This window comes from Haemaphysalis longicornis, unplaced genomic scaffold, assembly GCF_048455015.1.
Source record: "Haemaphysalis longicornis isolate Haplotype H1 unplaced genomic scaffold, Haemaphysalis longicornis Haplotype H1 scaffold_6, whole genome shotgun sequence".
NCBI classification, from domain to species: domain Eukaryota; kingdom Metazoa; phylum Arthropoda; class Arachnida; order Ixodida; family Ixodidae; genus Haemaphysalis; species Haemaphysalis longicornis.
In genome coordinates, this window is record NW_027526407.1 from 50469416 (window position 1) to 50497169 (window position 27754).

General features: G+C 46.8%; 1 protein-coding gene across 1 annotated transcript; it reads left to right on the plus strand.

The window, feature by feature from the left end:
• Positions 1-985: 985 nt before the first annotated feature.
• Positions 986-26337, plus strand: Prosalpha6 (Proteasome alpha6 subunit). Its single transcript, XM_077674275.1, has 6 exons — positions 986-1118; positions 4700-5039; positions 9748-9818; positions 13783-13912; positions 18204-18355; positions 26122-26337. Exons 1-6 carry the CDS (start codon positions 1116-1118, stop codon positions 26260-26262), a joined length of 837 nt encoding a protein of 278 aa, XP_077530401.1. The 5' UTR covers positions 986-1115; the 3' UTR covers positions 26263-26337.
• The last annotated feature ends 1417 nt before the right edge of the window (positions 26338-27754 follow it).

Below are 27754 nucleotides of genomic sequence, written 5' to 3' on the forward strand. Positions count from 1 at the left end.
CACGCGAACAACGGTAAAAACATTCCACAATTTTTTAGCGTGAAATCTGCATGAAGTACGCTTACCTATATATATAGAACGGCCGTTTAATTGACTGGTCATCTCTGGGATTGCCAGTGAAACTGCAACGCAAACTTGGGCCGCACGGCGTTCGCCCACTGTTTGCGGCGTTCTCCATCGCTTGGGAACCTATAAACGGCGGCGATTGCAAACAAAGGATGAATGCACACCAATGTACTGCAATACTTGTCAGCGGAATGATGCACTAACCGGTGGAAAGTGACGCCTAATTCCTTGGGTACCGATCGCGACTTGCAGCCAGGCACCGAGCATTGCGGCATTGTTAGAGCGAGCCGCTTCGCAAACCTGCTGCGGCCACACTGAAGACGTGTAACAGTGTAACCAAGGTGTAACCGCGCGTTTAGGTTCACGGTCACGCGCTGCAAAACGGCCTTCTATTTGCCTATCAGCTGATTTCCGCCGGCTCGGCGCTGGCAGATGCAGACGACAAGAGAGGCGATACAGGACGGAGGAGGCGGAGAAGGTGCACCGAGAGAGAGAGGCAAAAAGAGTCCGCCAATGGTAGAGTGAACTAGAATTAGTTCACTCTACCAATGGCATGGAGGGCCAATGGTCCGCCATTCGACTTACAGAAATGGCGTTTCCGGCTGCGCTGGGTGTGACGTCAGGGCCTCTCCTAAGCTTTTCTTTCCTCCATGATGTAGGGCTTTTTGACGATAGTAGCGGTAGCGTAAAGCTTAGAAAAGAACCCAGACTTTCATAGTTTCATGCACGAAACTTTACTAAACACCTCTTCGAGGTCAAAACTGCAGCCATCACTACCACCAACAAAAATTTAAAAAAAAAATCACTATTTATGCTAAAAATTATTTTTGTAGTTTTTAACAACACTCGTTACAAAAAATAACATATTTTTATTTCTATTTTAATTTCATGGTTTTCGTATAAACGTGTGAATTGCCAAAAAGATCCAAAAGTAGCCCAATTCAATCCAATCCTTGGACGTCAAATTAGCTCAGCATTTTTTCCTCGCGCTTCTTCAGATCCGGCGAGTCACGGTTGCTCCTGGCTTTCTGTCCTGATTTTAGCGCGCCATGGTAAGTAATTTAGCTTCTGATTTCGGCATCAAACCGCGGGTGTCAAGCTTTAGAAGTTTCTGCTTTCAGCTGTATTATGCTTTTTGTCTCAGCTTCGGAAATGTTTGCATTGAACTCGGAGGTATGCGGTGGCAGTGAGACGTTGTGTTTACCCATCACGGTAAAAAAGTTCGGGAAACCGGAGTACGATCCCTTTGGCCCGTGTTTCAAGCTATTCATGCTGTATAAAACGATGCCTCTCGTGCCATATTGATTCGAGCTCACAGACGTGCCGCTCAAGTAAGCGCTAGCGAGCATGATTTGTCAGTTTTGCATTGTAGGCGTCTCAAATGAAAGACGGATCCAGGGCGGAAAATGCCGGCGAAAAATTGTGACGTTCTCCTGTTACCTTTCGCTGTCGCGCAGCGCCGTCGGTTTAGCGATGTTACTGTACGGGCCCACTTAGTTGAGCAGTCAGTCGTACGGTGCCCGCGACTCACAACTGAAGAGAGCGTTGTATTAGATTAGCAATTAGCAAGAAAGCTCGCGAGTACTCCGGACCAGACGCCTTACTGCCTGAAGTGGTTCAGACAATACAGCTTGTCGCCGTTTCTATTTGCTCGCAAATCCCGCATCAAATGTGCTCGTGGTGCAGACCCGCGACCTCTTCTAAATTGTTAACGAGGGAACGGCGGCAGGAGGCTTGGGACTCCAAACCTCCCCCCCTGCTTTGATCACTGTCAAGGCCGTTTCACAACTCGTGGTGGGAGCAGGGATTTTTATTTAGTCGGCCAAACGGCTACCTCTCACGGACTACCTAGAGTCACTGTTCACGATTAACCGCTATTAATTATTGGAGGTTACCAGATGTAACTCTAGCAACGGACTACGGAATGCAACGGACTACGAAAGCTAGGAATGCGCCTGGGCGAAGGTCCAGCCAAACCAAGAAATGATAAATAATTAACAGTGGTTCTGTCTAGCCAGTGAATGGAAACAGTTTTGACAGTTAGGAAGCGAACGGAGCAGAACAAGGGGGGGCACCAATTTTTCAGAAAGATAGTGTTCTCTACTACTGCTACTACCACCACCACCACCACCACCACCAGGGCCGTAAGCAGAAATTTTTTTCGGAGGGGATTATGGGTTATCGGAAGGGAGGTGTTTGCTGAAAGGAACACCATGCCTCGCTTACATCCCGCCTGGAAGAAAAACCCCCAAACCCTCTCTCTGGCTACGTCCCTTACTACTACTACAACTACTACTACTACTAGGTGTGTATAATCACCCTGGCGTCCTAGCCTCAAGAGTTTTGTTCGTCGTTGCCTTTTCTCATTCTAACAAGTGTGCTTCGCCATTCTTCCAGTCAACGTTTTGTAATGTAAACTGGGTTCTGTGTTTTGTTACTGGCCACTTGCCCTGTTGCTGTTCTACTCGTATGTGTGGTGTCGTCCATGTCATACGCATTCCATGGGGAAAAGCGTGAACAAAGCCTAGCACCTCCTCCATAATGGTACCGCTGGTATGTTGAGCAGCGAGGACTGAAAAGCAAAACTAAAGGCGGAAGAAAACTATTATTGTTACGGCCAGCTTCGGCACAGCACCTTTCCTGCTTCAGTGCGCGAGCTCCCATTTCCCACTATTGATTGATTGGTTGTAGGGTTTAACAGGCCGACGCAACGCAGGCGACGAGGTGGGCCGTTGTGGAGGGCTCCGGATTAATTTCAACCACCTGGGGATCTTTAACGTGCGCCGAAATCTCGAACACACAGGCATTCTTGCTTTTTCGCCTCCATCATAAAAGTGACTGCCACGACCGGGAATCGAACCCACATCCTTGTGCTCAGCAGCACGCCTTAGCCACCGTGGCGGGTCCATTTCTGGGTACTGCCTCATCTTTGTGAGTGGAGGAGGCAGTGGGCCAATAGATTGAACACAAGTGTTGTAGGCTCAACTGCAGGTCACTGGATTGCCGGAATAGGGGGAGGTTTGGCAACGCTTATTAACCCTGCGGCTTGGTGTTGCAGGCTGAACCCACGACTTCGTCTAACAAAAAGAGTGAGTGTAGAAATGTGGGCCCAGGGTCCGTTTTGCCTGGTGGAAGCACCAACGTTGAACACTCTGGCGAACCGGGCCTGTGTTCTGAGGTTGTGCTGAAATCGTCGCGGCTGGCTTGTAATCTCACCTGATTTGGTGCGCACACAAAAAAGTCATGGATAGCTGCACGCAGAGCCAATCACACAAGACCGCATGAGAAATAAACTGCGCTGGAAAGCTTCCGGCGCAGCTCAGAATTTGGCCTGGGCTTGTTGCTGTGGCAGCTCAGTAGCTAAGGCATTGTACTGCTAAGCCCAAGGGCGTGGGTTCGATTCCAGCCGGGGCGACTGCTTTTCTGACTGCGACGCAAAGTGAAAATGTCCGTGTGCCGGGATTTCGGTGCACATTGAAGGTCCCTAGGTGGTCAAAATTAATCCCTAGTAGCCCTCCACTACTGTGCGTCACTGCCCACGTGTAGCTTGGTGCGTTAAAGGAGCCATGAAGACAAAATACAAGTTGGGTTTATTAGAAAGACTGCTTAGTCCCGATAACAATGATACCAATATCATCGCAATCTTCGAACAAATAGCGGAGATATTAAGGAAAACGTGTGAAGCAGTCGCGACCCCCTAGCCAATTTCCCGCAACTTTTCTATGACGTCACGGAACCTTGTTTGTGCTATTGGCAGCCGCCTAACTGGCCTGTCGCGACGACATATGACTGGACATCTGTAATGGGGCCTCTAGTTCCATTTGACCGCATCACTTGAATGCTAACGTGCACTTAACGCACTGAAAATTATGCTTTATTGTTGGCCCGTGTGACGTCACTCTTGTTCATAGCACGTCACTGTGGCGCAAAATTTGAAAGTTTTTAAATACTTCTTGCTTCTTTTTTTTTCGTTAAAAAACCATCTTTTGGGGCTGTAATGGAGCTGAGTGAGATACTGAGTCCTAGTTCTTTGAAATTACACGAAGTTGTATTTTCTCTTCATGGCTTCCTTAAAGAAAGGATGGCCAACTAATGTCTGGGGAATATATGCTCTCTGTCCCAAATGAAAGAGCATCACTTGAACCTAATTGGTTTTTCGTGATAGGGGCTAAGAACGTTTGAAAGCAGAATTTTTATATCTACTGGCCTTACATATGCTGCCAAAATGACACTGACATATGCAGCCATGACAGTGAGCCGTGCGCCAACATACCTTTAACTGTACGTGATGTGAAAACAAGCATTTAAGGACTTGTGCCCAGCTAAAACAATAATAGTGTGCAGTCTTTCCTATTCCTTTACGCGGGTATCAAATCACGTATTGAAACTGATGGAGTTGTTTGTATGTGTATGGTAGTGTGACGTTTAGACACTGCGTGGCGCCACCTTTCAGGTTCTAGAAAGTTTATTGCCGAATTGAAATAATTGCTGCCAGTTTTAGAAATTCATTGTGGTTACTGCAGTATATAAAACGCCGGCTTTTATGGAAGCTAGAGGACATGCACTCCATAACGATTGGTTGTAACTTAAAAATTTGTTTTAACCGGTTGAGCCCCCCTCCCTCCCCTCGCAGTACCGGAACCAGTACGACAACGACGTGACGGTGTGGAGCCCCCAGGGGCGCCTGCACCAGGTGGAGTATGCCATGGAGGCGGTCAAGCAGGGCTCGGCCACCATCGGGCTCAAGAGCGACACCTTCGCGGTGCTGCTGGCGCTCAAGCGGGCCTCCTCCGAGCTGTCAGCCCACCAGAAGAAGATCATCCCCATCGACAACCACTGCGGTGTCTCCATCGCGGGCCTCACGGCCGACGCCCGCCTCCTGAGCAAGTTCATGCGCACCGAGTGCCTCAACAACCGCTATGCGCACGACACCCCGCTGCCCATCAGCCGCCTCGTCACCCTGCTGGGCAACAGTATCCTTCTTCTGGTGTGCGCTTAAAGGGGGGGACGTGCAGGCAAAGCACGAGTTTGGTTCATTCGAAAGGTGCAGTGTTTTATAGTGCCCCAAGTGTTTGTCCAGTAGCAAACGATGCAGTGCTCGCTGAGAAATTAATCAATTTAGTTTAACATTTTGATTCTCCCACTAAATCGTGTGTTTCTGTGACGTCAGCAGTGAAGTCATAAGTGCACTTATTCAAATGAACTTCCACAGCGTCATTTGGCTCTGCAGCCTTGCTTTCCATCAGTTGTCCCAGATGGCGCTACCATACTCAGCCACGGACTGTTGGCCGCCGTTGGTTTGTTTTTGACTGTATTTGCACCTGGCTCGTTTTTGTTACAGTAGAGTGTAATCATTTCATGAAACATGGGGTCTGCTCGACAAACAGGGTCACGCAAGACAACATCGCTTACAGCAATTGGCCAGTGTCATGTAAGATAACTCCAAACCAGTGGACTGCTGTGCAGCTAAAATAAGCATAGTGCGCCCAGTACCAGCAGCAGTGCGCATCGGTACTTCTATGTGTAGGTGTATCTCCGTAACTTCCATTCCCCACCATTCTTGCTGCTGTGACATGAATATGCATTATATTTAAGTGCAAATAGCTTGCTCGGCAAGCTAATAAGCCCCGCCTAATTTGCTTTTGTTGGCCTCAGCCAACCACACAGCTGGGCATATGACATCATAGGTTCTGTTGCGGGAAATAAGCTAGTCAGTCGCCTGGCCATTCCCTTTTTTCCTAATTATGTAGCTTATTTGAGTGAAGTTTACGTTAAGAATGGTGCCAGTGTGATTCTAACGAGGCAATCTTTTGAATGAACCGATGTTGTGTTTTTTCTGCATGGCCCCTTTAAAGTTGCATTATGTGTGTGCACATGCGAGGGAGAAAGCTGAGTGGGAAATGGAGTTTGGGCCTACTGTGGTGGCCCAGTTTCCAAGGCTGAATACAAGAGTGCAGGCTCGATTTCATGCTGCTGTGGCCATTTATTCTGGGGGAGGCAGAAAACACTTGGCTTTGGCAACTGTTAAAGATCCCAAGTTGGTGTAAATTAATTTATAGCCCTTCTCCGTGGTGGGCCCCATGGCCCCGGTTTTTTTGCCGGTTTTTTTGCCATGGCTTTTGGTGCCTAAAACCTCCAGTCTTCTTCCTTCCCAAGATTTTTTTTACAGGCTGCAGTTTGATGAAGACACTGGGGAGAATCAGAGAGCCAAAGATTTCATTGTAAACAGAAGGTTCAGTATATAGTTAGGATATACAGAAAGAGGTCGCAAAGTCACTGTAACCCTAGGTCCTAGGCACAATTTAATGTTCTTCACTCACGCTTTTTTAAGGGGTGTGTTTTAAACTGGCAGTTTCTTTTTTCTTTAACTGTGTTCAGAACGAGAGTTTTAACTACTCACAGCCACTTTGTTAGCTTTTCAGTCTCAGATGGGCACACTAAGTAACCTTTTCTGGACAGTCCTTTTTTTTTTCCTTATTGTGCACGCAGAGAGGAGAGCAGGGGAGGAACGAGTCAGCACACTTTAAAAATACAACTATGTTGTAGTAGACTTGTTGCATTCTTTGTGACAGTGGTATGAAGGTGTTGGCATAAACTCAGCTACTCATGAGGACATTAACCCACCGCAGTGGCTTAGTGGCTAAGGCGTTGCGCAGCTAAGCCCAAGGGTGTGGGCTAAATTTGGTCGTGGCAGCCGCTTTTCTGATGGAGTGAAAAGCAAAAACACTCGTGTGTTCGAGACTTTGGGTCACGTTAAAGATCCCCAGGTGGTCAAAATAAATCCGGAGCCCTCCACTACGGCGCGCCTCATCGCCTGTGTAGCGTCGGTGCATTAAACCCCACAATCAATCAATCGTGAGGACATTACTTTGGCTGACAAACTGTTTTATTGCTGTTGTTGTACTTGCTAGCTGCTTTCCTTGAAGCAGCCCTCCTTTTTGTCTGCATTGTGACCTTCCAGAAATTGCATGGGCACTTTTAAAGGTGGTAGTCTTTCTTTGCGTCACTGATGGCAACCGTGCGGGAAGACTCACTGCCAGAAAGCCAACTTTACACAATGAGAGGTCACATGATGGGGATGGGTTTCCACAAAGACACATCAAGTGCCTCGAAAGAAAAAAATGCTTCCTGTGGCTGGAGTCGAACCTGGGTCTCTCGCGTTATGAAGCCAGCGTCTATCCGATTGTGCCGTTCTGCCGTGGTCGAAGCTGTTTGGATTTTGACTGTTGTAGCATGGGAGAGAGCTTTGCATTTTAACCAACTTTATCTCAAAAACAGGGCTCTAATTTTTTAGTGGTATCATTGTTTTGCTGCCTAGTTGGGGGCTATGCCCTATGAAGACCTGTTGGAGAAGCATTGTATATCAATACACAAAGGCAGTGTTGCAGGAGGTTATGTTGTTGGGCAAGTTAGGACTCTGCAGTGGAACATATTACAGCGCAAAGGTTGACAGAGACTCGGAAGTAACACAGGAAAAGCACTTCCTGTGTTCCTTGTAAGCCTTTGTCAACTTTCTCACTGTAGTGCGTTCCAAAGGCGGTGTTTTCTTTTGCTTGAACATTTTGTTGCGTTACTTTCTGCCTTAGTGTTGGGATACCTGTTAATGTGTAAGCAAAACTCCATGGCAAAGAATTACTGTGGTGTCAGTGCATGAAGACCACAAAGATTGCGTTGAAGAATACTGGCTATGTTAGCGATGAGTTGCACTGCCTTGGAGTGTACGCCAGATTTTCACAAGCTGTTTTTAGTAGCTCTTCAGCAGTCTTAGGCAGTAACTAGTTACTAGGAACTCGTTACCAGTAACTAGTTACATTTAAGTCATAGGAACTTGTAACTGTAACTATAGTTCATCTCACAACCTAGCTGCAGCACTGTGGAGGCTACATTGTTGTCCCCCTCAGGGCGCCTAACTCACCGCGAAGGAAGCGACAAAAGGCGCCGGGGCCGTGGGGTGCCACTTGCCGAGAGGGGAGAAGGGAGTGTCCTTTCAGGACCCCCTTCACGGCGGATTAGGCACCCTCAGTGGGCGCACTATTAATAACAATGTAGCCTCCACAGTGCTGCAGCTAGGTTGTGAGATGAACTATAGTTACATTTAAGTTAGAGGAATTTGTAACTCTAACTCTGTTACTTTATTACACAGTAACTATAACATGAAATACCATTACAGTTACTTATATTTTTATAAAAAAATATTCCACACCAACACTCATAAATGGCCGACGTAAACATTGCAGGTGTGAGACAGCTATTGCACATTTTTGATAAAAAACCATTTTCCTGTGCCAAACTGCTCCAGAACAGAATGTTAAACCAAGGATTTGGGTGTTTGTGTGGAAGCACTTTTGTGATGTGCATCGCACGGGCTGCAATAGGGGTCTGGTGTTGCCCCGACAATCACGACACCAAACTTTGCCCACACACCACTCTTGGTGCCAGATTTTTGCTTCTAAGTTTGGCTTTCAAGTCTTCAGGGCTACCTGTAAGCATCGAAGACACCATAGAAAATGTCTTCTTTGAATGCAAAGCCCCTCTAGTCCTCACTCGTGACACTATAGTGGAGCGCCTCACTTGCTGGGAGCCATTTCACTGGAAAAGGTGACTGCCACTGTGCATCGCAAGGATTTTAAGTTCAATTATTTTGGGCACGAACTATTTGTATGAGCCAACATTTTGGTGAGTGACTGTGTATCTTGTTCCAACAGGGTTCGCACAGGTCCTTGAAAACCCTTGAATTCAGAAGTGTCAATTTCAAGGCCTGGAAAGTCCTAGAATTTTTAAATGGTCCTTGAATATCCTTGATTTTTATGGAGAGAATCAATGGCCCTGTCTTTTCACAAGAATTTAAAGCGTTTGTCATGGATTTTAGGTGTTAACAAATCTAAAGAAACATTGTAGCAATCAAGCTTCAGTGTATTGCTTGAAATTTCAAAAAGTTTTGTGGATTTTCATTATTACGAGGCAACATTGGGAGCAGGTTTTTCTCAATCCAATCCATGTCACAATATAATCCAGTGAAAGCCAGTTTTTGTTCTCTATCTTGCATCTTCCAAGTCTGTGGACGTTTGCTCATTGCATGTTTGCTGTGCCTCATAAGCTCCATCTGTGTTTGCTTTTACGTGCAAATGGTGGACGTGTACATAGTTCGTCCTGCCTTAGAGCAACACTTGCTGATTCAGTTTCAACTGATACTCTTGCTGACAAAGCAGGACATGCAGGCAACATTAACGAAGTTTTGAAATCAAACAGCCTGAGCAAAACGTGAAAAAAAAATCTCTAAATACCAACCATGAAATAAAAAATAAAGCTGGGGGAACATTCATGCACCTGTTAGTGGCTATCTTAATGTGCAATATTGTGCTTAGGTATTGTGCAATAAAAACTGTTGCATTGCGTTGAAAAGCTATAGATAATCTCGGATAAAACATTAGATGGGGACCTTGAAAATGTGTTTTCTGGTCCTTGAAAGTCTTTGAAAACCCTTGAATTTTCGCTTTTGAAGCCTGTGCGAACCCTGTCCGACCTCAGCGGAACTCGTTGCGTGCAAGTGATCGGCTGGTGCAAATTGCTCCCTTAGATGTGTTGCCAGGGGTGACATCACTTGTGGCTTTTACAGTTTGGGGCAGAAAGGCACGTGTGCTCACTGCCACGTACTCGGACATTCCTTGACCGTGCTTACAGAAATGCAGGTGTGCACGCAGCGTTACGACCGCCGCCCGTACGGAGTGGGACTGCTCGTGGCTGGATACGACGTAAGTGGCTGTGGCCTCCACCCCACCTTGTGGTGGGCAGTGGAGGTACGGGCTCAAGCGGCTGGAATTGTTCCACTGCGGCACTACCGGTAGACGGTAGTCTGTCCAGGCTGGAAGGGAAGGTGCTGTACTTCAATTGCGCAAAAAAAAGGGGACGAAGGCTGAAGCGAGGCGACACTACACAGAGTGCTCTGTGCGTGTTGCGCTCTGTGTTGTGTGGTTTCACTGTACTTCATTCCATGCTGTACCTCAATTGCGCTAAGAAGGGGGCGAAGGCTGAAGCGAGATGACACGACACAGCGCTGTGTGTCGTGTCGTTTCGCTTCAGCCTTCGTCCCCTTTTTTGTGCAATTGAGGTACAGCATGGATTACCAACTCACCCAAACCTACAGCCTACTATGGAAGAGAAGAGGCAAGTTGGAGCCAGTCTCTGTCTCACGTGTGCGCCAGAGCGGTGATGCCGTCTCATGGGGCCCAACCAAACCCCGTTGTCGTCGTCATCGAATAGCCCTGGCGTCTTGCCAGAGCACCTCAGGTGCATTGTCTGCTAGCCGTGAAAGTCCTTCCAGTAACAAACACCATGCCGGGATCATGGGTTTTCACGATTCCGACATCATGAATCATTGCCTTTGTGTAAGCGGGCTGCACTGCATGTGTTACGTTGTGTAATAATGAGAGGGGTAATTATCAGTCATTTGAGGTAAGTGACTGAGTGAATTAATTCATAAATTTACTAGGGTGTTATCAGTCTACAGTAGTCGACAGGGGATTTGGGTGCGATGACGTGAGCTGCGGTTAACTTTGCCACGTCTTGTACGAAGCAGTTGTTGCTTTTCTACAAACAAGTGGTAAACACATTTTTTTTTTGTTTATTACCGTATTTACTCGCGTAATCCTCGCACTCGCGTAATCCTCGCACCCCTAATGTTAGCCACCAAAACTTGGATTTTTTGGTTCCTCGCATAATCCTCGCACCCCCCACTTTGCAGCGGCGAAAGTTGCCTGCTCGCGAAACCCGCATGGTGCGCGCGCTCTCCAACGCGCGCCCTCCCCCGCCGCCTCTCCGTTCGGCGGAGAGCGCTGTGTATTCAAGGCCATCCAGGCGCCCTAATAACCTGCATGGCTACTCCCTAACAGGCGCCCTAACACGCTGCTCACACTGTTCTTCAGCCGGTTTCGCGTGCGCGCAACTAGACGGCGTTCGCGCAGCCCGCTGTCGTGTCGTCGTCGTGGTCCCGTCGTTGAGCAGCAGCAGTCAGTGAGTCACTCGCGTCAACGGTGGATAGCTCGCAGCCATTTTGAGAACTTTTTGATCTTTTTGTTTTGTGCTTGGTGCCGCTTTCAAATTGAAAGCGATAGAGTACGCGATCGAACACGGCAACCGCGCCGCAGGGAGGCACTTCGGCGTCACCGACTTCAACGTGCGTTACTGGGGTAGGGCACGCACGTGACGGCGACGAGATAGGGCGCGCGCCAGAAAGCAAAGGCGGCAATTTCATGATCGCTGATCGGCGGGAGACTGTTTACGTTGCAAATAATAAAATAAAAAGAAATAGCTGCTGTTGGCAACACTGAGCTTACATGTACAAAAAACGACCGCTACATTTAGCGGGATTGGCAGGAGGCAGATTGGCAACACTGTGCACCGGATTTTTTTTTCCCCGCATAATTCTCGCACCCCTGACTTCGCATTGACTTTTCCGAAAAAAAAGTGCGAGGATTATGCGAGTAAATACGGTATGAATTGTGTTTTATTACATTGCGGAAAATTTTGTTGTTGTAGTAGGAATTTAGGGAAGCAATTGCCCTGTGATGCATGAATGGGGCTTCAGTATGTAACCTGGGGGCATTGTAAACTGCAGTGATGTATTCTTAAGTTGTATAAGCACTAGATTATTTGTTTCTGTGGATTATGTGTCATTACCAGAATCATTGCTGTTGGGATCATCAAAGAAATCCCTCCTATACGAAAGGTAATCACGCGATTTGTGGCCTATTGTGAGCCCAAGCAGTGATTACATGGCCATCTTTCATTTAATCCATGTCCCGTTGTTTTTGTCATTGATACAAAACTTGCTCCCATGAGGAAAAAGCAGCCATCACACAAAAATAGTGATTTCAGTAGTTTTTTTAGCATGCAATTGTAAATGATGCCTCACCTCAGGTGATTGAAAGCCAGCCTCTAAATTTCTTCATCTGGGCTATCAATGTTTACTGGGCATGGTACAAAAGGCGTAAAAAGGGACATTTGAAATAATCCTTCTATCAGTCAGTACAGCAGCGAGGGGACTGCTTGAACTGTTGCCCACAGAAGTGAAATATGGCTTACGCATATTAATATCTGTCAGTTACCATTTTTGTGTTTGTTTGCTGTAGCAGTGATTGCAACGACTCTTGATTTTGTGAACTAATGTAGTTTACTACGTATCTGAAAATAGTTTAGTTTCTGAAGCTTAGGCAGATCGGAGTGCGCCATTGTGGCAGTGGTGAAAGGGTGAAGTTACCAAGCAGCAGTCGATCTGCTTTGTCAAGCTCTAACTTGGCAAGTGTGCGCACTCGGCAGACACAGTAAAGCGCTAGTATAGGAAATATTCCTGCTGGCCACATGTGTTCCTCCATTAAAACTGCAAGTGTCAAAACTACCAAGTGGCTGTACAAGTTGTTGGTTAAACTTACTGCTAGCTTTTGAAGTGTTTATCAACAGGATATACCTCACAAATTCGTTCACCGAGGCTCTTTCAATCGGGTGGTCATGCCCTTATCTCTCAGCTTGTTTATTGAGGGCTTTTCCGCTTCTGGCCAGTCACCAACACCCTAGGCTGCTGGTTAATGTCGTCCAAGCAGCCACGGTGGTGCAGTGTCTTAATGTTTTGTTTTTAAGCTTAAACATGTGGGTTTGATCCCAATCGCTGCCTTGTTTTTTCTGTATATATATATATGCAGTTGAACCTTGTTATAAAAGGCATGGATGTAAGAGACACTCGGGTATAAGAGACACTATTCACCCACAGGGATGGCCGCCCTATCTTTCCCATTGGATTGGCCTCTTTTATAGCAGACAATGGATATAGAAGATGGTTGGTTATAAAGGACAAGTTATCCTTGATTTTTGGTCAACAATTTCGCTTGTAACAGACAGTTTAACCTTAGATGTGGTGCCACCAGTCACTAACTGCAGTTGCATCCGCTGTGAAATCAAAGGGGATGACAGACGCCCATAGTCACTATTCATTATAACTTCAGCAAACACAGAGTGGTTCAGTCAGCTACGAAACAATGATGAAAAGCCCCGGCAATGGAAATGCAGCGTACACAAGTTGCTAAAGCATGCAGGCTCTCGCAATAACATAGCTCCCAATCAAGAAGCACCGCAGATGTTGAGCCCTGCAAGCGTGATGCATAGCCAGAGCACACAGTGGAACAAGCTGTGCGCTCTGGTGAGTCAGGCTTGAGAACTCGACATCTATGATTCATCTTCTGCAAACAGTGAAAGGAGAGAAAGCTTGAAGAAGTTGTTGTAAAAAGCAGTGTAAATACAGTTGTGAAGCAAAAACAAATATTCCAAACCCCTTCATAAATTGGTGGGGCAAAACATGAGTTATAATAAACTTTTCGCAACATGCTGCAGTGTTCTTTTGAGCTTATCTTAGCCGTACGGCACCCACATTGAACTAGGGGTTCATCAGTTAGCGAAAACGTGGTACCCTGCTTATAAGGGACCACTCATGTAAGAGACAGAAACTGTTCCCTGGTACATGTCTCTTAACTGTATCTAAAGGCGAGAAACGAAAACACATGCGTTGAGGTTTCGTCACACGTTAAAGATCCTCAGGGGGTGAAAATAAATTCGGAGTCCTCTACTACGGCTCACCTCAAAGCCTAGGCGTAGCTTCAACGTAAACAATCCCAAAATTTGAAGAATGAAGAATAATAATTTGCGTTGTCCGGTGGTCTCTCTCTGCAGGACATGGGGGCGCACATCTACCAGACCTGCTCCTCGGCCAACTACTTTGACTGCAAGGCGATGGCCATCGGGGCACGCTCGCAATCGGCCCGCACTTACCTGGAGAAGCACCTGGACAAGTTCAAGAGCTGTACGTACCGCACCTCTTGCTGCTCTGATGGGGAGGAGGAGGGGCGGTGGTCAGCTGCCAGATCGTTTGCGATGAAGTGATGCAGCCCTTTCTGGTATATTTTAAGGGGGTACACTAGTCTTGAGGTTCGAAAAGTTGCCAAAAAATCAATTTTCTGTATTAATTTTACTTGCAGTCTACAGGTCCCAGAGAATGTACCTGCAAAATGTCGTAGCTGTATCATAAGTATTCACAAAGCTGTCTCCCTTTGAAGTCGCCTAAATGACCATTTTTGCCTACGTTTCCAAACTTCGTACACAGAACCAATTTTTTCCCCGCAAGGTCAGCTGTCGGGTACAATATCTTGGAATGTACTCGCTCGAATTGTATCATTTTTTCTTCATTCAAAAGTTTATGATCTGATAAGTGGAATAAAACCACAAAAGTATAGAATTTGTTTTGCAAAAACATTGGCATTTGATTACCTGATATTTATGAAGTTTTACAGCGTTTGTAGAAGCAATGCAAAAATTGCTTCTGTGGTATAGTTGTGCTCCCTGGTCCTTCTAGAGCACAAAGGGATAAAATCTTTTTGAGTATTTCATAGGTAGACAATGAAAAAATTGCCCGAAATGGGGGGGGGGGGGGGGGGGGGGGGGGGCATAACATGTTGCACAGCTCTATGCATATACCCCTTAGTTGAAAACTGAGTTCATATTTGGGCTCGGAATGTTAAAATGCACTAAATGTGTAAATCTCAAGCACATAGCTTAAAAAATCACAAAAATGTCCTCGAGACCAGTGTCCCCCCTTAAAGAACTTCTTGCGGAGTAGTCGCTACAGTATCTCTTTGGGAGGGTGGGCACAAGTGGTACTGCATGTGCTTGCCGGCTAGTTAGCGTGGGGTTTTTTGAAAATGTCAACAAAAGCAAAACTGCGGTTCCTTATCTGCGGCCATTAGAGGCGAAACGCTGGGGAAATATCGATTTCGGGGAAAGGTGCATAAGTGTAGTTGTGACTTCAAAAGACTACAAACTACAAAATGTAATGCCTGAATTGTTTACAAGCATGATGCAAACAGTGAAGAAAAAGTGATGGTTTCGAGACAGAAATCAAAAAGAGAGCAGCCATTACAGTCGGGCAAGAGTGCTGTTGCAGCTGAGTGAGTGGGTGACACAAACAAGACCTTGCTGCACAATCGTGCGACTGTTTCTCAGTCAGTGCGCTTTGCATAATTTTACGGAAGCATGAACTCTTGCCTTAGAAAAAACAAAATGTATGGCTTTTCAACAGTAATCATTCGAAAAGCAGGAGCTCCATCCCAGGATACTTCGTGCTCCGACCAGTGTGCTTTTTTTTTTTTTCTTGTGAATAGTGCAAGAAAGTCCATGTAGCGAATATACCTCTATGCTAGCTGATTTGATATCTGTGTTAATTCATCGCCTTGATCGACACAGCTCGTTGGATGTGTGCGGCAGGTACATTTGGAAAGAATGTAAAGAAAATTCAGTTCCTGACATAAGCTACCAAAATAAAGTTAGGCACGGAGAAATTGAAAGCAACCCAATTTTTTTTTTTTTTTTTTCTGTTGAGCGTGGAACCATAGAGTGAGAATTTTACAGCTCAGCATCCGTTTCTAGTCTGCAAGTTGGCTGTGCATTAGCAATTGCTTGTGCCATGCAATGGCTGTTGACCGGGCGATCGTGCAGGCTTGAAGGAAGCTTATTAGAAAATGCTTAATGGAGAAATGCCTGCTTAAGCTGCCAGGCATGTTAAAACACAACAAATTAATTCTAGCAGGCGTAAAGGCTTGTGCATGCATCAGAAAAGAGTACTAGCTTCGTGTGTGCAGTATTTGCGGGTAAATAGTCCAAAGCATCGTTTACATTGCGCTGGTGTGGCCTTCAAGCTTCACCTGCTGATCCTTCTCTCCATTTCATTTTCTCATTAATTTTTTTTCATGCTGCAGTCTGTTGTAACAGCAACAGGATTAGCGTAAAACACTTGTGTTCGACATGTAAGAGATAACATCATTCATGCTTGTGGCATCTTCGGGACGCAGTTACTCGAAACTGCGTATTCTGTTTCCTTCTTTTTTTCTATTATTTTTTTGCATATCCATGAGCCTCCCCATTAGCCGTAAGTAAAATAAAGAAAAGGCACAATTGACAGCAGCATGGCATTTGGTCATGTGACCCTGCAATACGTCGTCGTGTGCTTGAAACCTGTTTATAGGTGGGGCAGGAAATCCCTTCATATAGTTGTGGTCTCATACGTGTGATCATAATTAACTCTTTTGCTACCGGGCCTATTCAAAATCGATCAATTTGATCGATACTTTGGGAGTGCCTTGTCATAGCGTTCCAGGCGTTGCTCGAACAAGTAAAGCTGTTTCGGAGTTAGATCAGAAAATGGCCTTTCAAAATCAGTTTTGTTTTCATTTTTGCAACGGAAACAGGATTTTTGACACGCTTGCTCAACTGCCATGCTCAACTATTGCAGGAGTAGACGTGTAGGGCCTCCATTGACATATTACTTGCATATGACCGAAGGTTCACATGACACCTTTGTGTTTTTCTTCATACCACTAAACATGGGAACAATGCCACGTTGTCAGTGGTGAAAAGAATTTTTCCTGCGATATAAGCTGTGCAGCCAAGGCAGGTTAGATCGCATTGCTCCTTCTTGAGTGGAGGAAATTCTTAAGGATGCTTAGCTTGGAAGATTTCCGTCCTCAAGAATGACACACAAAGCTGTCATGCAGAGAATTGAAAGACGTGTGTTGGCGAGCCCCTTGTTAAATTTTCTGACCCTGTAGCACCCATACTGCAGCCATCATATATGGCAGTCGTTTTCGGTGGCAGAAAAAGAAGTCACTCACCCATTTAAGAACGGAAACAAACCTGCAAGTGCTGTCAAGCTTTTGTAATTGGAGCTGTCATGATTGCTTCGTCGCTTAATCTCCTCCTGACTAATGAAGTCCCACTGTTCAGCTTTGCGGCATGACAAAGGCATTCAGGACTCTGCTCTTTATAGCATACACACACTCCGTGCGGATGGACGCTGCGTTATTTGATTACCAGCCCAATTATGGTTTATAGTGAGGTCTTTTCTTTTCCCTCTCTCTTCAAGGTGCTCAGTCAGCCACTGACATACCAGGCACCTTGAGGAGAATGAGAAAGTTCGGTCAACCCAGTACACTCTGGGAAGAATGACAGGAGTAACGCTTCAGGGCAAGGTGTAGAAGACATCCTGGGTCGGATAAGGGGGAAAAATTCGGCCACCTTCGCAATTGAGATGCAAACACTGAGGAAACAGTGGAGCTTGTGGTCTTCACTGGCTTCAACTTGGCTTCTTTTAGGTCTGCCCCTTTCTTAATAGAAAGACAGTTAAAGGGCTTTCTCTGTGCAAGCTGAGTCAAATCAAAGTCCACAAACCAGTTTCCAAAATCCAAACTGCCGAAGTCCAAAGCCAAAGTCCACTTCAGCTCTACCAAAGTTCGAAGCCAACGCCCACTCTAGAACCCAAAGAAAATGTTGTGTGCCCTAAATGCAATTATAGTGCAATTGGATAGACTTTGGCTTGATAATGCGAGGGATCCAGGTTCAATTTCGACCAGTGGAAGCGTTTTTTTCTTCTGTGCGGACTTTCCTGTTGACGATCCACGCGGACAGAGCTCTAGTTTAAACAGCTCCACTGTTAAAAGGGGAAGCTCGGTGAGCCAGGTGATGCAAAGGAGGTCAGAAAACATGGAACACTGGAGGGCTCTCTGTGTGTTTGACTGTTCAGCCAGTTTCCCCATAATAATGTAAACATGTCTATCGGGGGATGGAATTGGAAGCAGGGAGGAATGGAGAGCTTGGTGGATCGATGTGGTAAGCAAACTTCAGGCCAAAGTTGTTGGGAGCGGTTGGAAGTCTACGGGAAAGGCCTTACTACATTGATACTCATTGACAGGATCACCGATGGTGAAGACCGTGAATGCTTCCAGGTGTTCAATGTTATCTAGGCGATATTTACTTTTCAGAGAGAAATTGTGAGAAGCTGAAATTGAAAACCAAGATGGTGCCGAGCTCAGCAGCCATTCTTTTCTCACTCCAGTTGGTATGACACTTCATCTTTCACACTGGCACCGGCACTGATGGTGGTGCTCACTCTGTTTACGCTGGTTTCACTTATCGTCGCAGCAGAGGTGTGCCGCAGGAGCTGGTACTTTCACCACTTGTCTTCGTTGCAGTTGGATCAAAGTACTTGTGCGACTTATATCCTCATATAACTTAGATACTTATACGACTGCCCTCGTTCTGTGCAGGTGATCTGGAGGAGCTGGTGAAGCACGGCCTGCGGGCTCTGCGTGACTGCCTGCCGAACGAGGTGGAGCTGTCCACCAAGAACGTCTCCATCGCCATCGTGGGCAAGGGCCAAGACTTCACCATTTACGATGACGACCACGTCGCCCCCTACGTATCCTTCTTTTGGTCCCCTGCCACAACACAGGTCTTGTGTATAGTTGGAAAAGGAAATGGGTGCTGGCTGCTGCGCCATCTCGAGCGATACCATTGTTCAGGGAGACAGTGCAGTAGTGCCACAACGACGTTATACTTGTTTCTTTATTTCCTTTCCAAGGGGGCAACCTTAAAGGGACACTGAAGTGATTTGTAAACAATGCAGGATTACGAGCGCAAATTGTAGTCCGGAGTCCCTAGGCCCTGTTTCGACCACTCTGAGCGCGTTTACGCGAATTTATTTAGTAGAAAAATCAATTCGAAAATGCTGTCCTCCTCTCTGCACTCTCGCCCATTTTCTTTGGCGTTTTCGTGTGACGTCAGCAGGAGAGGAGCTGGCAATTGGCTGCGCTACTGCACGGCTCGCCGACCTTCCGCGACCAAGTCAGTCGGCCCAACGTTTAGTCCGCCGGCCGCCGACGGGTCATGGCAATTCGCTCGATCAGTTGAAACTAAGCCACAACACGTTTGTGAATGGAAGAATGTGCTTTTCTTTACTTCGTTAGTTTGTACTCTGTATCTAGCTCCAAGTCAAGGTCGCTTCACACAAGCGCTGCACAAGCGCACATGCGACGCTTCGCTGACTGGTACGCCAGAAGGAAAATATAAGGCCTCTTGAAGGGGTAGAAGAGTCAGCGAAGTCAATATAGGTACTAAGGAAATAAAATCAACTGATATTTTTACCGTACAGCGTAAACTAGGGTGCGGGAAGCACTTTTTTGCGCTGGGCGAACAAGCAGAGCGGTCAGCAGCACGACTACGCATCTGCGAACGCTTTTCCGTCTAAGAAATGCAATTGCTAGTCGTGAGCTATTGTGGAAACTCGGGGACGCTTACTGCACGAGCGCACTACAACAAATAGCCACCTAAGCTGCGTGAAATACTAAAACGAAATAAAAGTGTAAACTAGTTATACATTACATACATTATATTTCTATTGTTTGCAGCGCTTTCGCCCGTGGCCGTGTGGCTTGGAGCGTTAGGTTTATCATCGCAAGTGTTTTTCCCGTCACAAGTTCGAATCCCCGCGGGTACAATCTTTTTTTTTTTTTTTTTTTAAATGTAACTTTTTCGTTTTTCGCCGATGTTTTCTATACTGAGTTAACCTTTTTTTGGGCCGCAACGTTCACTGCTTCACGAACTAGTCCGCAGAACTCGCGCAGCCTGGCACTGGCGCGCTAGCGAGTTCTCGTTGGCGTGCTGTTGCTATAAGCACCGACTGCTTGCGGGCAGTGGGCACAGGCCAGAATCAACAGACCCTTGGCCTGGTGCGAACACGCTTTTTACGATACAGGCATGAGTGAGGCAAGCTCCAAATATGGGGGAAAAGCGCATGCATTTGTGCGTCTGCGGGGACGCGGAGGGCGTTCATGCACTGCGTAGGCCTCGGCTAGTGAATGCTACGATTCCAAGCCGTCCTGGGAGGCTTATCTTATGCATTTTACAGCCGACAACATGGAAGAAGCGCGGTAATACGATTACTGGAATATTGAGAATGCCTATCCAACGACGCCATCGGATGTTGAACATGTTGTTTTACAGAACCGAAACCGAAACCAAAACTTGTTCGATTGCTAACCTTGGGCATCGTCCAATCACGGTGCCCCCTCCTCCCAACGTCACAGCTTAGTTGGTGCGGCCGCCGCAAACCGCGCATGGTAGTTTTTCTTCTTTCGCGCTTTGTAAAATAATTACCGATTTGTCAACCGTATAAACGATGAAAAGTGAGCTAATTTGAGCCAGTCTACGCAGTGCAGGCAAAAACAGGAGCTTGACAAATTCACTTCAGTGTCCCTTTAAGCGCCCCATTGTGTGAAAAGCCATCACTGTGGTTGTTGTAGTTGTCCGGTACAACAATGAAAAAAACAAATGAATGGCACAGCTTGCACTAGTGGTGCAAGGCTGGAGAAACAGCAGAGCTGGGAGTCGCCCTAGTGTCTTCAAGTTTTAGATGCGACGGCATCTCATTCACTCGCCTTGTCCCTCCATACGGCGTTGTCGTTGTCCGTCCACACCCCTCCGCCATTCACCTCACCGCGCGAGCAGCGCTCTCCGCCGCTCACCCCCTCTCCTCTCCGATAGCGAACACTCTCTCGCGAGGGGCGTTGGATTGGATTCGATTTGATTGGATTAAAGTGGATTGTGTTGGATTGTGTTGCGTCATAGCCGCGCCACGTTGCGTCATAGCCGCGGCAGGGGGTTCACAGCACGTTTCACGCGATGGGAGAATCAACCTAACGGGAACAACAACGGAACCCCCTATGCGTCGCATCTACACAGGGGTTCCCGCGAGGGGAGGTGGGAGTAATTTTGCTATTTTGCCAAGTTTTTCCTAGGTTTTTTTGCTATGCTTCGCTAAGTTTTGTTAGGTTTTGCAATGTTCTTGCTAGTCTAGGCTAAGTGTTTGGGGGTGAGGCACAGTATAGCCAGATTCTGCGAGGCTGTTCGGTCGGTCCCCCACACTGACGGCGGATCCCAGGGGAAGGAACGCTACCTCGACCTCCAGACCTCCAGCTTCGTTTGCTGCTGTAAAACATTTTGAGTTCATATGGAAATGGAGCCCAGGCCTCTATAGCAGAAGCCAAGTGTGTTAATACCACGGAATAAAAGTAAGCCCAGTTCGGGCATCGCTGATATAAAATGACATGACAGGGGAACCTGACGGCACGTGAGGGGAACAGGTGCACACCAGCCACGTCAAAACATTTCTCTCTCACTTTGAGTTGCTGAATAATTTGTTCTTGCGCTACAAACGGCTAGCGTCCTGGTTAGCTTAGTTGGCAAAGTGACAGGCAGTGGCCTCGCGGGGTCAAATCTCAATCCTAGTGAAGTTTTGGGAGGAGGCTGTACAGCTTTTCAACGTGACCGTGGGGCTGCATTTCAGATAGTGTAAAATTTGCCCTTCGCAGTAAATGCACCAGAAATACAGGACTGAAATTTTTAAGTTAGTAAGCGGAGCACCAGGGACAACAAAGCTACCGTCGTCGTTCAAAAATTTTGACGGTAACAGATCAGGAATTGGTCCGCTTTTGATTTCGTTCTGGAGAAACGGGGAAATCAGTTATCTAATTGATACTAGGAGTACGACTAAAGGTATTTTTTCCTCCTAACCCCAGTCCCGTTAAAGGCTTTCCCCGGGAATTTTGGGTACTGACACTGTTGTTAGCTGAACTTACAGCGGAACTGGTGTTCTTCGCTAGCTTTAACTTGACTTTTCTTAGGTCTGCCTCTTTCTTAAATTTTAAGAGAAAGATGGCCAAAAAGCAAAGTTTTCTTCGTTCAAACCCAGTTAAATCAGTGTCCACAATCCACCCTCCTAAAGTCCAAAATCCAAACCGCCAAAGTGCAAAGCCAACACCCGCGCTGGCTTTGTTGAAAATGCTGAGCGCACCGGATGCGATGTCAGCGCAATCGGATAGACGCGGTTTCATAATGCAAGAGACCCAGGTTCAATTCCGACTGGGAAGCGTTTTTTTTGTGGAGGCGCGCAGTCCCCACGCTTGCTTGTGGGCTCCTTGCCTCCTCGCCACTTTCCCTCACACCACTTGGCCTAGCATTTTCAACCTCTCCACTTCGCCGATGATAATAGTTTTCTTTTAACGATTTGCATGGGCAGAGCTTGTGGTTGTAGCACTGGGAGTGCTAGTGCAGACGTGTTTATCTCAAGTGTGTGGCGAAAAACTAGCAGCGCAACAGAGATTACATTGTCAAATAAAGGCAGAGCAGCGGTATTGAAAAAAAAAAAAAAAGGCTGGCGATTACGATACTCCCTAATGCGATATTTGGGAGCAGCAGCAGTGCACTGAGGTAGCACTCGTGGGTTCATGAGCCTCTGCGTCGGCGGCGCGAAGTACGTCTCAGGAAGGGACCACAAAGTGCATCTTAAGTGAACGCACATCATAGACACACGCACGCCCCCCTCACATTTTCGCCAAGCGTCACGCCATCCAGCTCCTCGTGCGGGCACAGCCTACTGCCCCCTCCCCTCCCCCACCGCGCACTTTAGGAGAGTGCTGGCTCACGCCACCACGGCGAACCGCGCTTCCCCCACAATTTTGCCACACTCTTTTCCTTTGTCTCTCCTGCGGCAGGAATGTGCTTTTCGAGTGATAAAAATGGCATCCGGTGGTGGCAAAACTGGCTTAGCTGTCCTGTTGACCAAAAAAAAAGAAGTTTTTAATCCTTGGCTTCTTGTTCTGATGAAGGTGATAAGTACACTGATGTTTATCTTGTGTCTGGAAGTGAAGAAGACAACGATGATGCTGATTGGAGCAGTTGTGCTGATAATGGGGGCATCTCTGAAGCAAACATCAGGAGCGCTAGTCAGCCGCTCTGTGTAATTCCCCGATTGGAAATTTCCAACACTTGCTAGATGCCTTCCACACAAAATAGCCAAAGGTTAATTACACTACACAAGCAAAGAATGATGAGGCATTTGTGACTTTTAACAGTGGAGTTGTTTAGGTGCTCGGAGTGTCTGTTGATGCCCCTCATGCCAAGCAAAGGTACCCTGCTGGACCACACGTGGCACTATGGTGATGAAAAATGTTCGGAAAACAGTGATTCCTGTCCACTGCACTTTCCTTTAGGGCCTTAATTTAAAAATTAAAACCATTCCACTCAACGTGAACGCTGTCGGAAATGCAGAGCAGTGATTCACCTTAATGGGCTGCAGCGCCGTTATCCGCTCACTCCTATCACCCAATGCAATTTAAATTTCCCGCCTCAGCAGTGCTTGCGCGCCCCCTGCCTGAAACAGCACCGCCAACGGGAGTTTTGTTCTTTTTGTGCTTGCTTTTCCTCCGCCACGTGCCGGCGTCGCACTGCCACTTTTTTTTTCGTCTAAAAAACCAACCCAACGAGCATTCCTAACTACCGTATAAACCGGTATATAGGTCGAGTTTTTTTTCCAAAAAAATCTGTACAAAAGTCACCCCTCGTCTTATAGAGCGGTCATTGGCAGAATGTAAATTGTTGTCTGGCAACAATGTGCAAGCGAAGTCCGTCGCCATCGCCATTCGTGTCGGACGGCTCTCTCGCACTATCAGGCCTTTATTTCTTTCCGCTTTTCTCTAGTTTTTCGTCTTTTACTCGTGTATTGTGTGTGCGTGCGTACATTTCTGTACGTGTCTGTTCTGAGATGAGTTGCGGCAGTCGTCGCCATTTCACCGCGACGTTTAAACTGAAGGCGTTTGAGTCGCCGAGCAGAATGGGAATATGGCGGTGCAACGCCAGTTTGGCATTTCGGAGGAAAGTGTGTGGTACTGGCGGAGCCAGAAAGCTAAGCTGTGTGCGTGCAACCCTCGGAACAGATCGTTCCGTGGACGTCAAGCGGTGCACCCCGAGTTGGAGAACAAAGTGGCGGACTTCGTCCGGGAACTTCGTTCACGATCGCTCCCGGTTACAGCGGAGGCCATCCGTGGACCGGCGCCGTGAACTGTACAATGAGTGGATAGCCGGCGACAAGGAAAAGACCCATACGGGCTGGCTGCAAAGACCATCCCTCGCGACCGTGTCAAGCTGGGTGTCCTTGTCTTGGCAGTCGCTGCCCGATGACATGGTTGCACGAGTGTTTAGGAAGTGCTCCATCAGCAACGCGCCTGACTTCAAGAAAGATTACAGTGAGAAGCAGTCATCATCGGACGACTCTGAGAGCTCGGACGAGTGACTTCGGCACGCATAGTGAGGGGCAGTGACGGATGGGCGTCGAAAATAAATATAGACATTGTGTGTGCACTTCTGTGCCGAATTATTTTTTTGTCGACTTTTCTCACCTCAAGGTAGGGGGTCGACCTATATTCCCACTCGACCTATAATCCGGTTTATACGGTAAATGAGCACAAGCACTGCCGGTTAATTACGTATTTTTTGCCTGAAATGTACTTTTGGTTTTCTTTTCGCTAAACAATGGGGAGGTGTATGACAAGTGCCAGCAGTTCACCAAGTTTTGAATGGTTATGACTGCTTAAACCGCTTGGTTTTCGAAGCCTCTGCGGGACGCCCTACAACGGTACGCCGGGCTCTACTTGGGTCTGTTATCTCGCTGCGCTGCCTGATTTCGGCAGGCGTTTGACATCCACCTTTACAGCGAGCTACGATGACGAGGCGAGCCCCTTAAAGGCTCTGCACTTAAAAAATGTATCCCGTGGTCAGAATGAAACCCAGGTTCCTCTCATTATGAAGCCGACATTACGCCATCCAGGCACAGAGATTAAATCAAAGATTTCTTAGCCTCACTGATGGCGACTGTTCCACCAGAAATGCACTGTAGGAAAACCAACTCATTGATGATGATGATGATGAGAATTCAAAACGTTTAGGGAACATGATTCGCGTTCACTCAGCTTTTCTTTGGGGCCTGATGTGAGCGATTTAGTCAAAGCGCCCCATGCGGTGGGAGAGGAGGAGGGAGTGGAAAGGGTTTAATGAGAGAGCGCAGCTGTCTGCCATGGCTTTTCCGCCATGCATGCTGAATCGTTAACCCTTTCACTCCCGGGTTTTTTTCTGGCTTTTTTCCGGGTATTTTTTCATGTTGGTTCAGTGGAAATTTCATGCTAGTAAGGCACCATGATACTCCACAGGACATGTGAAGATATTTATTCAGGATTATCCTATTCAAATAAGAAAGGCTTACTAATTACATATAATTACCACAATAATTAACAAAATAGGATTTCCAGCGGTAGGTAGGATGTCCAGCGGTTTAGAAAACCTTGGTGTGGAACTCTTCGGTGGCGTTCTTCACTGTCGTCGCTCGACGAGTCACTTAGCTGAGCTTCTTCATTGTTATCACTTTCATCTGAGTAAGAATTCATCAGCAGTTTTTGAAATTCTTCGTCCGTCAAAGCGCGAACGCACGTGGCACGCTGACTCACCATGGCTGCTGCACTCTGCCGATACGAAACGACGCGGGTGTAAAAACGTACGCTCCATCTGTTGTCTAAAATTTAATTTACAAGTCCTATGTGTTTAGGTGACCTCTCCATAGATGGCGGGACATGAACACAATTTTTTTTTTGCGCGAGTTGTCTCAGGAGTGGCAGGCAGTTCGTTTACAGAGCAACACAAGTACATATACTCAAGAGTAGCAGGGGGTGCGCGGGGGTGGTTTCACAAGTTATTTCGGTAGTGGCAGTTAAAGGGTTAAAGGTCATTAAATTGACTTCTAAGCTTTAATTTTCTGAAATATGGTGAAACAGGGGAGGAACTGGCTTTAATTTTTCTTTTTGTAGTTTGTTAGCACCAGGTAGCTGGTTTCCTATGCAATATTCGCAAATAAACTGTACAGTGTTTGACTTCGCATGTACCGTAAATTTTCTTTGACCATCGAAAAGTTGTTTTTTAGCACAATATGATTCAAAATCAGCAGCAACAAAAATTAAGCACTTTTTGTAAGGAAATTTCTGAAAAATAAAACAAGTAAGGGGTTAACTTGCAGTCAAAAATTCGATATTCTCAAGCCCTACTTTGTACCGGAATGGGCGTGTAATCTTGCGTCACGTTAAAAGATAAAATCAAAATATGTAAGGTTGAAATCACAAAAGGTTTCTGTATTCAGCATGCAATATCACAAGAAATTTTGGTGATAAGTTCAATCTGTTCATTACAACTGGTCACGTGAATCAACACTGCTGTGTCTGTTAGAATTGGATTTACTGTCGTAGTCATTCACTGTGGCGCCACTCACTGTGAAAAGGCTGTCGAGGCTCCTTGACAATCCCACAGCTGGCATCCATCGAAGGCGAGGAAGACAAGCGGCCGCCTCCGGATGATGGAGCGGGAGCAGCTGTCGCAGCGCCCCCGGCTGAAGCTCCAGCTCTGGCGGATCCAGCAGTGGCCGTCGCTATGGAACCTATGGAGCACTGACCCCTCCAATGACCGTCCGTCGGGCATCCAGCGTGTTTTTTGCAGATTAAAAAGCTGTCGTGCGCCTCCCCTTTCTGTTGGGAGCTTCCCTATCCTTCTCACTGCACAAACAGTCGCACTGAATATGAACTAGAACACTCACTAGTATTCAGACAATAGTATAACCATGGTGATCAATCGAACTTTCTGAAAGTCTCTCATGCACCTCACCCTTTCAGTTCTGCACTTTCTCCCTTTTTTGCACAGGCCCAATGGAACTTAGTAAGGAACCTAGTATATACTGACAATAGTATGTAACCAAGGTGACCAATCAAGCTTCCTGAAAGGCTGTCATGCACATCTCCCTTTCGGTTTAGGGCCCTGTTCTTTGCACTGTGCAATTACAGTCATGCTCAGTACGACCTAAAACACTCATTAGTACTGAAAAAAATACTGCCAAGATCACCAATTGATAGTGACCATTCTCGTGGAGGTACAGTCAAACCTGGTTATAACGAACCCGGATAGAGCGAATTATGCTATATATCGAACAAAAATAATTCAGTTACGGAAATACATGGGAAACATATTCCTTATAACGAAGTTCACATCCGATATATCGAACTCTGCGCGCCTAGAATGGTCGTCGAAATGCATGGTCTCGGAGCGGCGATTGAGATGTGGATTGGCCGCGACCATGTATCAAGAGTTGCGACTGAGACATTGCATCTCGCACGGAGCGACGTGACGCCCGACACTTTCCGTAACTGTTTCCGACGCGCGGGACTCGCGACAGAGTCCGCGCAGTCAGTGAGTCCGGACCAAGACTGCAGCATCAGTGAACTGTGGGAAGAGCTCCCCCACGTTCCCTATGATGTCGCGAGTGAAAGCCGTCCGACGCTTATAATGAAGCGCTTTCGGCAGTCGATGTGCTCCGCCAATGCTTCTTAGATTTTGGAGGACGCGGACTCGAATTGGTGCAAACAATGTTTCGTGTAGAGAATGTTACGTTACGCTAGTTGAAGCCGCCAAAACGAAAGTGAAAACAAAAATCACCGATTTTTTCTTTGCAGAGTAGGCAGTTCAGGCAGAAGGTAGCTTTATTTGCAATAAATAGATTACGTTGGGTATGGTAATGGCTACTTTTCTGTGTTCGTTTCTGCATGCGGGGATGGTGGAGTTGGGGAGAGGGAGGGGGATGGGGGGCTCCCGCGGATTGCGATTTTGCAACGATAAGTTCGTTATAGGCGGGTTCGGCTATATCGAACTATTGGATATATCAAACTAATCGTGGTGCATATTGCAATTCGCTATAAACGGGTTTGACTGTAGAAACACCAGCAAGGGGGGCAACAAAAGACAAATGGGAGAAAACATTTTAATGCACCAACTGCTCTTATTTAAACTAGCATTTAGCACTGAGTCGTCATTCAGGCTGAGGGAACAATTCCACTCACTGTTCAATTCTGTGCATTAATTTCGGAGGTCCCGCTTCGGGTCTCTCGGTGGTGTG

Excerpts from the sequence above, each read along its gene's own strand:
- Prosalpha6 (XM_077674275.1), top strand. Across the intron at positions 5,040-9,747 it reads CGTCACCCTGCTGGGCAACA|AAATGCAGGTGTGCACGCAG; the intron begins GTATCCTTCTTC and ends CCGTGCTTACAG. Across the intron at positions 18,356-26,121 it reads ACGACCACGTCGCCCCCTAC|CTGGCATCCATCGAAGGCGA; the intron begins GTATCCTTCTTT and ends ACAATCCCACAG.